Source organism: Mauremys mutica, chromosome 5 (genome assembly GCF_020497125.1).
Source record: "Mauremys mutica isolate MM-2020 ecotype Southern chromosome 5, ASM2049712v1, whole genome shotgun sequence".
Classification (NCBI taxonomy): domain Eukaryota; kingdom Metazoa; phylum Chordata; order Testudines; family Geoemydidae; genus Mauremys; species Mauremys mutica.
Genome location: NC_059076.1, coordinates 4,847,758 through 4,860,411, shown reverse-complemented (window position 1 = coordinate 4,860,411; position 12,654 = coordinate 4,847,758). Strand labels below are relative to the sequence as shown.

General features: G+C 49.5%; 1 protein-coding gene across 1 annotated transcript in view; it reads left to right on the top strand.

The window, feature by feature from the left end:
* Nucleotides 1-12,654, top strand: part of MFHAS1 (multifunctional ROCO family signaling regulator 1) — a 132,108-nt gene that overhangs the window by 106,229 nt on the left and 13,225 nt on the right. Inside the window, exon 2 of the mRNA XM_045018491.1 lies at nucleotides 6,137-6,263. Coding sequence (XP_044874426.1) covers nucleotides 6,137-6,263 — 127 coding nt within the window. The remainder of the gene's footprint in view (nucleotides 1-6,136; nucleotides 6,264-12,654) is intronic.

Here is a 12,654-nt window from a genome sequence, read left to right as displayed (position 1 = left end):
CAAGTCATTTAAGCCTCGGACCAAGAGAGAAAGAGACATTAGGCTCCGGGCTATTCTGATGTTGGCGCTGACCCCGGCTCCGGCGCGCCGCTCCAAGTCAGCACCGGGCACCGCGGTGTTGGTGTGCGGCGACCGTTCGGCGCCATTCACTAGTCAGCACCACTCCCCATCCACGGGGCATGCCAAGAATGCTAGGAAGAGGCCTTCTTCGCCACGGCTCCGGAGTAAACCTGGGACAGAGGCTAGACCCATGTTGGGCAGTTCTCAATCCCCACTGGCCTCTAGGCCTCTGACTCAAGTCGAGCGGAGTAGCCCAGCCCATTTGGAGCAGGCCTCCCTGGATGTCAGGATGCCCTCCACACTTCAGGCTGCCTGGGATGTTATGTCCAGGCCGGTACCAGGAGCACCACCGATGTCGGCCCTGTGCTCCAGAAGGAAGCCGCCACGGGGATCTCTGCAGTCACCCCCAGCTCAGTACCGGTCTCGGTTGAGGGAATGTTCCCGACGTCGTTCGCCGCCCAGCGTCTGTTCAGGGCAACGTCCACGTGGATCGCCCTCGACACCTACCAGGCTGGGTTCCATCTGACCGAGACTCTCAGCACCGCTCCGCCTTGAGGAGCGAACACCAACGGGACCAACGCAGATGATGCTAAAGGTCCTTGTCTTGGAGGGGCTATTGCAGCTGGTCACAGCACAAAAGTCAAAGTTCCAGTTTGTCGTCCCACTCCAGGACCCCACCATAGCACCATCTCTGCAGCCCCGAGCTTCGATCACCGGCGTCTCGCCGTCACGGGTCCGTCCGCCCGCCCGCTCCTGGTCAAGGGGTTCAGCGCGTCCTCCTAGAAAGCAGGCAGCCCTCCACGCGCTGAGCCTACTTGGCAAAGTGGTCTTGGTTTTCCAGATGGGCGGACGAGTGGGTCATTTTCCAGATGGGTGGCCACCCCAATCCATCTTATTCTGGACTATCTCCTCCACCTTAGAGTCCAGGGTCTCGCACCCTTGCCAGTCAAGGGGCACGTGGCGGCCATATTGGCCTTCCATCGCTGGTACAGGGCCACACGGTATTCTCCCATGCTATGATTGGCCGATTCCTTAAGGAGTTGGATTGTCTCTTCCTGTATGTTAGGCCCCCAGTCCCACAGTGGGACCTAAACCTGGTGTTGGCCCGTCTCACAGGGTCCCTGTTTGAACCGCTAGCCACGTGCTCCTGGTCACACTTCTCCTGGAAGGTGGCCTTCCTGGTTGCGATCACGTCAGCTAGGCGGGTTTCGGAACTCAGGACCCTGACCTCTGAGCCCCTGTACACAGTGTTTCATAAAGATAAGGTCCAGCTCTGCCCACACCCTTTGTTCCTCCCGAAGGTGGTCTCTGCCTATCAAATGGGTCAAGACATTTTTCTGCCAGTCCTCTGCCCCAAGTATCCAGTGAGGAGCGCCGCCTCCACACGCTGGATGCAAGATGGGCTCTGGCTTTTTACCTGGAGCGACTAGGCCGTTCAGAAAGTCCTCGCAACTGTTCATCACCTTGACCGAGCGCATGAAAGATTGGCCGATCTCCACTCATGGGCTCTCCAACTGGATCACCTTGTGCATCTGTACCTGTTATGACCTAGCGGGAATCCCTCCACCACCAATTGTGAAGGCACATTCGACTAGGGTGCAGGCCTCATCCGTCAGCTGCCTTTTTGGTCCATGTCCCCATTCAGGACATTTGTAAGGCTGCCACATGGTCTTCAGTTCACACGTTCACCTTGCATTATGTGATTATCTTCCAGACCAGGGAGGATGCCGGGGTTGGCAGGGCTGTGCTCCATCCTGAGAGTTTGTGAACTCCTTCCCACCTCCAACAGATCTAGCTTGGAATCCCCTATTGTGGAATGCACATGAGCAATCTTCCGTAGCTGGTGTTTTTCGAGATCTGTTGCTCATGTCTATTTCACATCCCACCCTCCTTCCCCTCTGTCGGAGTTGTCTGGCAAGAAGGAACTGAGGGTTGGGGGGAGCGCGCAGCTCCCCTTATACCATGTCATGGAGGTGCCACTCCAGGGGTGGCTGGGTCGCTCCCCTACGGGTACTGCTCGGCGAAAAACTTCTGGCACCAGTGCAAGTGGTGAGCACACACACCTATTGTGGAATAGACGTGAGCAACGCATCTTGAAGAACACCAGTTACGGAAAAGGTAACGCCAGTCAGAGAGGTGAATCCAGACTCCTTTGTCAGGCTTGGTGTACGCACTGCCTCCCAAACATATTCTAAGGATATATTTCCAGCCCACCCACAAGCTCTTGGATACCACCTGTACATACCTCACACAGTGACTTCTGGGACCAGTGTGTCACCGGTTTACATGGGATACCTGACATGACAACAGATAGTTGGGGATAGTGAGTGCGTCGGGCCTGACATGAGTTACAGTATGGTGGGCCCTCTGCCAGCTGGCACGGAGCGGCTCTGAGGGTCACAAGTGTTGCACACAAAACATACTCAAGCCAAAATATTCAACAAGCTGAGAGAGATCTCCCTGAACTCCAGCCAGGGTTCTGGCTGGGGATTAGTCCCTCAGACCCCACTGTGGTTACAAACACATAACCACTTGGCTCAGAACAAGCACCTCAGGAATCTGAGGGTCACTTCTTTATACCATTTGGACCTTTGATCTTGTCCTCGTGTAACAGCTGATCAGCAGCCAATGGACCCTTCCTAAGAGCGAAGATTCAGAAGGCTGAGTTCTTGCATAGCTGGAAAGGGTCTGTGTGCATACACCTCTCCCTGGAGATTTCACTTCACTTTGAAAGTGCCTTCTAGCTTGGCCTTTTGTTTCAAGTAGCCCTTTGATGCTCTTAATGTTTCCCAGGGTTTATGTCATGTCTCCCTAGAGATGTTATATCCCAGGGTGGCCAGGCTTGTGAGCCGCATCTGGCTCTTTTACAGTTAAAGTGCGGCTCGCCGAGGGCGCTCCCTCCCATTCTCTGCCTACCAGACTGGGAAGGAAGAGCTCACGGCTTCCTCCCTGCAGTGAGGTGGTGGGGCTAGGGATGACTTCTGCCCAGCAGGGAGAGGTGTCTCAGGACTTCAGTCCCAAGACCGTCCTTCCCACAAAGCTAAAGCTGAAGCCCCGAGCCCTAGCAGGGGTGTCCTGGCTCTTGAATTTCTGAAGATTGTCATATGTGGCTCAGAGGGTCAGTAAGTTTGGCCACCCCTGTTATGTACAGACCCATAATAATACATAAAAACACTGATATTTTTAATACAACGAACTCCGAAGATACTTGAACTTAATTCAGTTGGGTTTGTCCAGGATGTGGTAGGAAATTGCCATCTTGGTCCGTCAGTACTTCAGATCTGATCTAGGTCAGTAGTAACTTGCTTGTTACTGTCTGACAGGTTGCCTTGTAAAATGAGCTGGTAATCCCAGTCCTGTTGCTGGTGTACAGTTGTCTGATTTACGCGCGCACACACACATCTCTACCTCTCTCAGCATTGGGACAGTTGGCATCTTTGTTGGCAGTCTAAGCAAACAGGCAAAGTGTTCCTCCACATCACAGTGGAGACATTGTCAAGTGGGATGGGTACTTGCACTGCAGATGTCTGCACGATATCTCTCTAGCGCTCTCAGTCTAACATCTCTCATTACTGTGCAGCTGTTAATGGTGTATTGCATCTGTGGCCTGCAAGGTGTGATAATCATTACTGGGTGAGAGAAACCTGAATTAGTCATGACTATTCTGAAATAGTTTAATGCCAATTTTACCCTGGGCTGTGAATGAGACTTTTGTTGGTCAGGAGCAATGCCCAGGAAGAGAACGCTACAGTAGGATGGCATGATGTGAACTTTTAGACTTGGAATGACTCAGCTATCACTCCTAGTTTAGAGAAGCTAGAGAGATTACAATGAGAGCCGTGCTGTGGGAAGGCTACTTGCACAAGCTAAAGACTAAGGTGAGGCTTAGAAAATAAGTAAGAGTTCTCCCTAATGGAGCTGGGGAAACCTCCAGAGATTTGACTTTTTATTTGATTTCTGATTTAGCCTTCCTGTCTCTCCCCCTCCCCTCCCCCATTTACTTAAGCTTGGAAATACATGTCATCGCGAGTGTGTTTGGGGTTTTTTTGCCTTCTAATGTGCAATAACCTCAGGGACGGAGATGATAGGGGGAGTGTAGAAACGTTCTACGCTGTACGATTCTGGGGGGACGGCATGGTCACCTGTGCTGCTGAGTTTGCCATGCTGACCAGACAGGAAACGAAATTCAGAATTTTTCCTGTGTACCTGGCTAGTGCATCGGAGTTCAAAGTGCTGTCCAGAGCGGTCACAATGGAGCACTCTGGGATAGCTCCTGGAGGCCAATACCGTCGATTTGCATCCGCACTACCCCAAATTCGACCCAGCAAAGTCGATTTTAGCGCTACTCCCCATGCCAGGGAGGAGTACAGAAGTTGATTTTAAGAGCCCTTTAGGTCGATGGAATGGGGTTGGTTGTGTGGACACATTCATTTTTAAATCGACCTAACATGGCTAAATTCGACCTAACCCTGTAGTGTAGACCTGAGGGTAAAGGGATGTTACTACCACAGCTCTTCATTCCAGGATCAAACACTTAGGGCTTGGTCCATTTGTCTCTTCACTTATGTCCTCTTCACATGACTGTAGCTGACGCAGAGCCCTACCTTGCCTCCTCTGTGATGTTGGGTGTCAGTAACTGGCTAACCAGGAGTAGCTTTTTATCAAACAAATGAACTTGCCTGACTCATGGCATAGTTGCTGTAGTGAGCCCTGGCATATGGGTCAGCTGTAGAAATTCACCACCACTGCCACTCAGCAGGCAGCTGCAGAATGCTCTTTTATTTGCTATGCTTAATTCCATAAGGGCCAGTGCAGAAGATGGACATGCTGTGCAAAAGGTCAAAATAAGAGGCCAACATTCTGCCATGGAATGCACCTCTAGCACTCCCATTGACTGCATGGAGGGTTGTGCAGGAGCTTCCGAGAGCAGGATTTGACACACAGCATTTTGCTCTAAATAGGAGCATAGGACACGTACTCCAGCCAGCAAACAAAGAGCCAGCAGCCTGGTGCGGCGTGATCTCTGAGCTAGAGAGCAGCAACCCCTGGGAAAGTTGCATCCCAGAATCTAAATTTTTAATGATAGGTTTCAGAGTAGCAGCCGTGTTAGTCTGTATCCACAAAAAGAACAGGAGTACTTGTGGTACCTTAGAGACTAACACATTTATTTGAGCATAAGCTTTCGTGGGCTACAGCCCACTTCATCGGATGCATGCAGTGGAAAATACAGTAGGAGAGAACATGAAACAGTGGTAACACCAATGGTAACACCCATTGTTTCATGTTCTCTGTGTGTATATCTATCTTCCTACTGTATTTTCCACTGCATGCATCCGATGAAGTGGGCTGTAGCCCACGAAAGCTTATGCTCAAATAAATTTGTTAGTCCCTAAGGTGCCACAAGTACTCCTGTTAAATTTTTAATGATGCTCAAATTTGGCCACTTCTGATTAATGCAAAGGAATAGAGTCTCCACTGGGTAGTCATAGAATCCCTCTAGCTAGATTTGTACTGACTTATTCCATGGTAGGATAATCTCTCCGGGTGGAGGGGGGTGGTAGGGTGCCAATCACTGTACTGCATAGACGCAAATAATAGGGGGATGTCTATAGCTGTCTCCACTGGCCTGCCAGCTGCCTTACTGACACCTATAATTCATATTGTGTATGAAGAGCTTTGTTGGAAGGTGAATTTCAGATCCCATCTGCCCTTGAATCCTAATTAGGAACACCTACTCTGCAGTCCTTGCCTCATTAGCCTCTCGAGACCGACTTCAATTTGCAGTGTCTAGCTAAAGATCTTTTGAGTCAGTCTGTGGTGATGCAGGTTACGGGAGCTGGGAGTAATGGCAGATGTTGCCTTTGTCTGGAGCTACGTTCTTCCAGCTGTAATCACCACCATGGTTATGCAGATGAGAATTCTGTTGGGTTGAAAAATAAAATTCCTTATAGAACATTTTATGACATTGGTCTTAGCTGTCTCCCTTAGGGGTCTTTGTGAAATGAGCTGTGTTGTGAATATGGCTGTGATGCTCAATGTCTGTGTCTCTCTCTCTCTCTCTCTCTCTCTCTCTCAGGAGAATTGCTGAGTCAGCCTAGACCAGAGGGAGTGATGGAAATAATCTGCCCCAGAAATGGCAGCGAGAGAGTCAATGTCGCATTGGTTTATCCCCCAACCCCGACGGTCATCAGCCCTTGTTCCAAGTGAGCTCTGAGAGACGCACGGACCCCCAATTTCAGTACATGCCAAGAACCCTACATAAGACAAGCCCTCGCTAAGCATTTTTGAAAACTAGCCGCCACAGAGCCCAGGGACTGTTCTAATTATTAGTGAGATGTGGACATCCCCTTCTCAGAATAAAGGTACAGTAAAGCAAAATCCTCCTCAGTTTGTTTTGCTGAATGAAGGAAATGTTTGACTAACTGGTGATTCTTCTTTGAGTGCTGGTCCGTGTGCATATTCCATGTGTGGGTACACATGCACAACATGCTCCCGTGCCCAGAGAATTTAACAAGTAGTGTCTGTTGGCGCAGTAGATCTCCTCGTGTTCCCAAGTTGAGGGTATCAGAGGCAGTGTGGGTAGACACCACCTCAGTTCCTTCTAACCACCACATGGCCAGAGTCAGAATCCAGTGTCCTGTCCTTCAGCTTTTCAGAAAACCTGTAAATAAAATGGCTGGTGAATAATTATTCTTTTTAGCTTAGTACAATTATAGTTCTAGTGTAGTTTATTTCCCCAGAACAAGGACTTCTTCCCCATGGTCTGGGATCTATGCCCAGAGTCCCATGTTCAAAAACTGCATCTCCCACCCTAGATCCTTTTCCATCAGTGATGAATAGCAATGCTGCCTCTACTGTTTGGGTGACATGCATATTTTGTGTCTTGTTTCCACTGAGAAATCACAAAGCCCGTCAGCTTTGCCTTAGGAATGCTTGATGAAGAAGGCCATGAGGCCCCTCTCCAATGCAGCCAGGGAGAGACACATGTTCTTCAGCCTCAACAAATGAGCAGCGCCCTTATGAGCACGTACTTAGGAGTGGAGCCCTCCAGGGCTTCCCACGAAAATAAGGGGCACTCATGGGCATGAGGACAGACCCCCATCAGTGACTGTCCATAAGAGATGCACTCCTTCCCCGAGTCCATTGAGGTCAAGCAAACCCTTACATGTCCTAAAGAACCAGTTCTGACAGACCAAAACAAAAACCCACAACAATTTAAAAAACAAACAAACAAAAAAAAACCCCTAAACCACACACAACCCTGGCTTAAGGGTAAAGCACGTAGGAAGAAGAATGCACTGGTGATTCTGGCACTGAAGCATAAAGACAGCCGTGTGCTGGTCCTGTCCACAACGGTCCAGACTCTCTGGTACTGACTTACCTGCCCAAAGAACTCATCACGCCAGGAATGCACCCATACCGTCGGTGCCGACCATGCGAACCTCCCGCGCATTAGGACATATTCAGACCTACAAGGCACCAGAGGATACTTTTCTCCCCGATCCACATTCTCCCCTCTTCTCTGGCCCAGCCCTCCTGAGGGACATTACTACACCAGAAGACGATAGTATGTTGTTGTCCCAGGAACCATCTCACTTACAACCATCAGGCATCATTGACAGCTGCTGCCAGATCCGCCATTCCAACAGGAGTAATTTTCAGATTCAGATGAATCTGATGAGCTGGCTCCTCCTTCATCCCCCCCAGAGAGAGCCAAGCCCAAACAGGCAATCCAGGACTTACAGTTGCTACCTCTATAGACATGACTTTCTTAGGGACTGACGGCTTCCATGCCACGGGGTCCCCCTCAAACAGTTGGCCCCTTTCAGGCCTTATTGGGGATTGTAGGATCCTGATAGCAGATGCCTGGGACTCACCCAGGAGACTTCCAACTCTTCTCCTTCTCACCCACAACCAGATTCATTGATGTATGAGGAGGAGGAGGAGGATGTCAAACCAGAACCACAGGTACAGACAGTCCCGATGGGAATCTCCTCTTCCCCATCCCCACTGGACAATCATCAGCAATACCATGACTTGTGCAAAGAGTGGCTAATTGTCTCTAGATACCTCTGGAGGAAACCCAAGGCCCACACCAACTGGTTGGACATTTTGCAGCCTCAGGGCCCAAGTAAGTTGGTTCTCCCAGTTAATGAGGCCATATTGGAACTAGTAAGATTGGCAACCCCATCATCCTGTACCCCCACACCTCTGAGGGCCAACAGGTGCATTTTGGTCCCACCAAAGGGAGCCAAATTTTTATTCTTCCACCCTGCTCCAGACTCTCTGGTGGTACAGGTTGCTACAGAGAGGACCAGGTCACTATACATAAGGACCATCCTGTCAGACAAAGGCTTCAGGAGACTGGACCTCCTGGGGAGAAAGGTCTTCTTTGTGGGCTTGCAATTCCGCATCACCAAAGTACAACTTCAACAACTATTCTAGGCTGGTGGCCTTTCAGGACAAGCTTTCCCCTGATGACAGAGCCCAATTCCTCTCCTTACTAGAGGAGGGCAAGTTGGTGGCAAAAATGGCTGTTCAAGCTGCAGTTGATGCAGTGGATAGAGCATCAACAAGCTTGGCCACTGGTATTGTTGTGAGGAGGGATTCTTGGTTGCAGTCCTCAGAATTTCCCAGGGAAGTGCAGAATACTATCCAAGATCTTCCCTTTGACAAGTTGAACCTCTTCAGTGAGAAAATTAATGACTCTTTATTTGTTAAAGGACTTGATGTCCGACCTTTGCTCCTTGGGGATCTGCCCACTAGCCCCGAGAAGGAAGCACTAGAGGCAAACCTATAAAACAAGACCACTTCCTCCTCCTTATGCTTTCTACTACCAACATCCTGCTGAGCCTCCATGCAAGCAACAGAAGACTGAGAGGCCCTGCTTTAAGCCCCCTCTACCACCTCAACCACAACCCATTCCCAGCCCGCTGCTAGGAGCCACTTTTGGCATCTTAGTCGAGACCCATGTGCCATTGGGGGAGGGATAGCTCAGTGGTTTGAGCATTGGCCTGCTAAACCCAGGGTTGTGAGCTCAATCCTTGAGGGGGCCATTTAGGGATCTGGGGCAAAAATCTGTCTGGGGATTGGCCCTGCTTTGAGTAGGGGGTTGGACTAGATGACCTCCTGAGATCCCTTCCAACCCTGATATTCTGTGATCTCTGATTCCACCTATCCTTTTTTCCATCACCTTTGGGGGCCATCTTACTCTTTTTGCCTGGAACTGGGAGCTAATCATGACAGTTGGTTGGGTCTTGGAGATTATCCATCAGGGATACTCCATAGTGTTCCTCCCCTTCCCTCTGCACAAGCCCCCTTCCCGGTCCCTCTTTGGGGACCAGTCTCACTAGATGACCCTTCAACGGGAAGTAGAATCCCTATTATACCGATGGGCAATAGAACACGTCCTGCCTCAGTATCAAGGAAGAGGGTTCTAGTGTCCATTTTTCCTAGTCCCCAAAAACACGGAGGATGGAGACCCAGTCTGGATCTTTAGCACCTCAACATCTTCATTTGAAAGTCAAAATTCAGGATGGTTACATTGGCATCAATAGTCTCCTCCTGAAGAGGTAATATGGGTCGCAGCTCTCAACATGGATGCATATTTTCATATAGACATTCACCCTTCCCACAGGGGGCTCATACAGTTCATGGTGGGTCAGGAGCACTTCTAATTCCGAGTCCTCCCTTTTGGACTAGTGGTAGCACCCAAAGCATTTACAAAAGTTTTTTCTGTGGTGGCAGCACTGATGAGATGTCAGGACCATACAGTTTTCTGTATCTGGATGACTAGCTCCTGTTAGGACCCTCTCGATGGGAGATCACATCAGCTATTCAATTCCTCATTCAGCTTCTCACAGCACTGGGGGTTTGCATGAACAGAGAAAAATCCCCTTTATCCCTCATGAAGCTGACAAAATTTATTGGGGCAACAATGGACTCTTTCTGCAAGAGCCTTCCTCCCTGCAGAAAGGTTTCAAATGATGTCCAACCTGATTTATTTGATTTCCCGCAGAACAAAGGCTACAGTGAGAATGTGCATATCACTGCTAGGCCATGTGGCAGCATGTACTAATGTGACAACTTTGCCAGACTTCATCTGTGTTGCCTACAGGCCTGGCTCAGCTCAGTCAACTCACCCAACAAGGACCACATCGACTCCAAGGTTCCCACCAGGATCATGGCCTCCTTTGTTTGATGGTCAAAACCTAAAAAGGACCCTTCTCTACTCCCCTTTTCTACTCCCCTCCCTGTGCCACCCTCCATGAAAGTGGTGTTTTGGCCATCGCTTCAGCCAGGAGGGTCAACAAACTGGGAGCCCTCTTGGCGGATCCTCCCTTTATGGTATTTCAGAAGCACAAGGTATCCCTTTGCTTTCACCCTGAATTTCTTCCCAGGCTAGTCTCTGAATTTTACCTTAACCAGCGTATTCACTTACCTGTCTCTTTTCCCAAACCGCACACTTCTCCCAAAGAGAAGAGACTTCGTTCTCTTGACGTCCAGCATTCGCTGGCTTTTTACCTGCAAAGAACCAAACCCATCAGAAAATCACCAAGACACTCCATCATGATACCTGAGAAATCCCAAGGTCAATCTGTTGTGACGGGATCCCCAGGGTGCAGCCTGGGACTTGTGGGACCACTTTGCCCCCTGAACTCTCTCCAGCCTGAGCTGTCTCTCATAATGCCTTGCTAGTGACCAGCAGCAACCCCTCCAGGAGCTGTTATCACTCAGCACAACGGCATGTGGAGCCCCACACCCAGCTGGACTGTGTGAATGCTCCCAGAGCCACTCCTGAATCAACCAGGGAAAGGCACCAGCCAGATCCCCCCAGCACTGTACCCCAGGAATGTACCGTCTTGCACTGCGCAAGATGAGCAATGCAAATGTATTAATTGGTTCACCACTTCATCAATGGAAAGTGGATGTACCTCTGTCAAACCTGAGCAGATTTGCCACACACTTCATACAACCTCACTGGTAAAGAGAAACACTCAAAACAAATTTATTGACTACAAAAGAGAGATTTTTAAGTGATTATAAGTGATAGGGAAAAAAGTCAGTTAGTTACCAAAAGAAATGTAATATAAGCACGCAATCTAAACTCTCAACTCTATTAGACTGGAAAACATCTAGATTAAGCAGTTTTCTCACCCCGCTGGATATTGCAGTCCTTAATATACAGGTTTGTTCTTTAAACGTGGGCCAATATCCTCTGTTGGAGTCTTGTCTTATCAGTGTCTTAGTTGCTTGCAGCATAGGTGGGGGCAGGAGAAGAGGCCAAACATATGGCCCTTCTGTCTGTTTTATACCCTCAGTCCTTGTGCTTGGAAAACACAAGTCCAGGCATGTCTGGAGGCATTGCTGAGTCTCCAAGCAAGGTTGAGCAATTCCCCTGGTGTGGCCTTATGCAGGTGAGTCATTGAATTGTAGCTCCCTTGCTGGACAATGGCTGTTGATGGTTGTTTGACACCTTCCCAGGCATTGGTTATTTTCCATGCTGTTGTCTCTGGGGAGCTAATATCGGGCTGATTCCCCAACTTACAGCATGTTTTAGTGATCACCATACAACACAATTCTCATAACTTCTCATACAGTGATTATACACATATATGGATAGAGAAATGACTTTCAGCAGATCATAACCTTTCCCCTGATACCTCACATGGCCTGCTTTATATGTAAGATCGCGATCATATAAAAATGAGGAATATGGGGATTAAAGCACACTCCCCCAAGGTGTAGAATGTCACAGCTATGTTGCCTCAAAGGGTTTCTAAGTGGGTTTCTGGCTGCATTATCAAGTGCTACATGCTCGCTCACATTCCGCCTCCCGGAGGCATAATAGCACTCTACCCGAGGGCACAGGCCACCAGGATCGCATCCCTGCAGGAAGTCTCAACGCAGGACATATGCAGAGCAGCGACTTGGAGCTCCAGACACACATTTGCTGTAGATTGCGCCCTAGTCCAGGCCTCTGCTGCAAAGGCAGCAGTGGGATCTGCAGTAGTGCACACATCTTTCTTGCTGGCTTCCTTGCCTCCACCTCCAGTCTGAGCACTTCTTGCCAATCACCCACGCGTGGAACACATGTAGGGACCAGCTCTGGAAGGAGAAATGGAGGTTGCTGACTGTAATGGGAAGTTCTTTGAGATGTATTCCACGACCCGCCCTCCATCCCCTCTGCTTTCACATCTGGTTAAATTCTCAGGAAGAGGAACTGAGGGGGCATCAACCCACACTGCCTCTTGTACCCTTGCTCAGGAGCATAAGGAGATCTACTGTGTGGGGGGGGCCAGCTGACACTACTTGTTAAAATCTGTGGACTTGGGCGCATGGTGCACGTGCCTGTCCATGCGTGGAATACAGATAGGGACCACACATCTCAAAGAACTCCCAGTTACAGGAAGTATCCTTTATTTTTGTTGTTCTGGCTACACATCACTTGATCATAGAATCTCAGGGTTGGACGGGACCTCCGGAGGTATCTAGTCCCGCCCCCTGCTCAGAGCAGATAGAAAGCTCCAGGTTTTAAAATGGTGTCTTCGCTTCTCTGGATGCAAGCGCCCGCTATGGCAGAGGTTCCCAAAC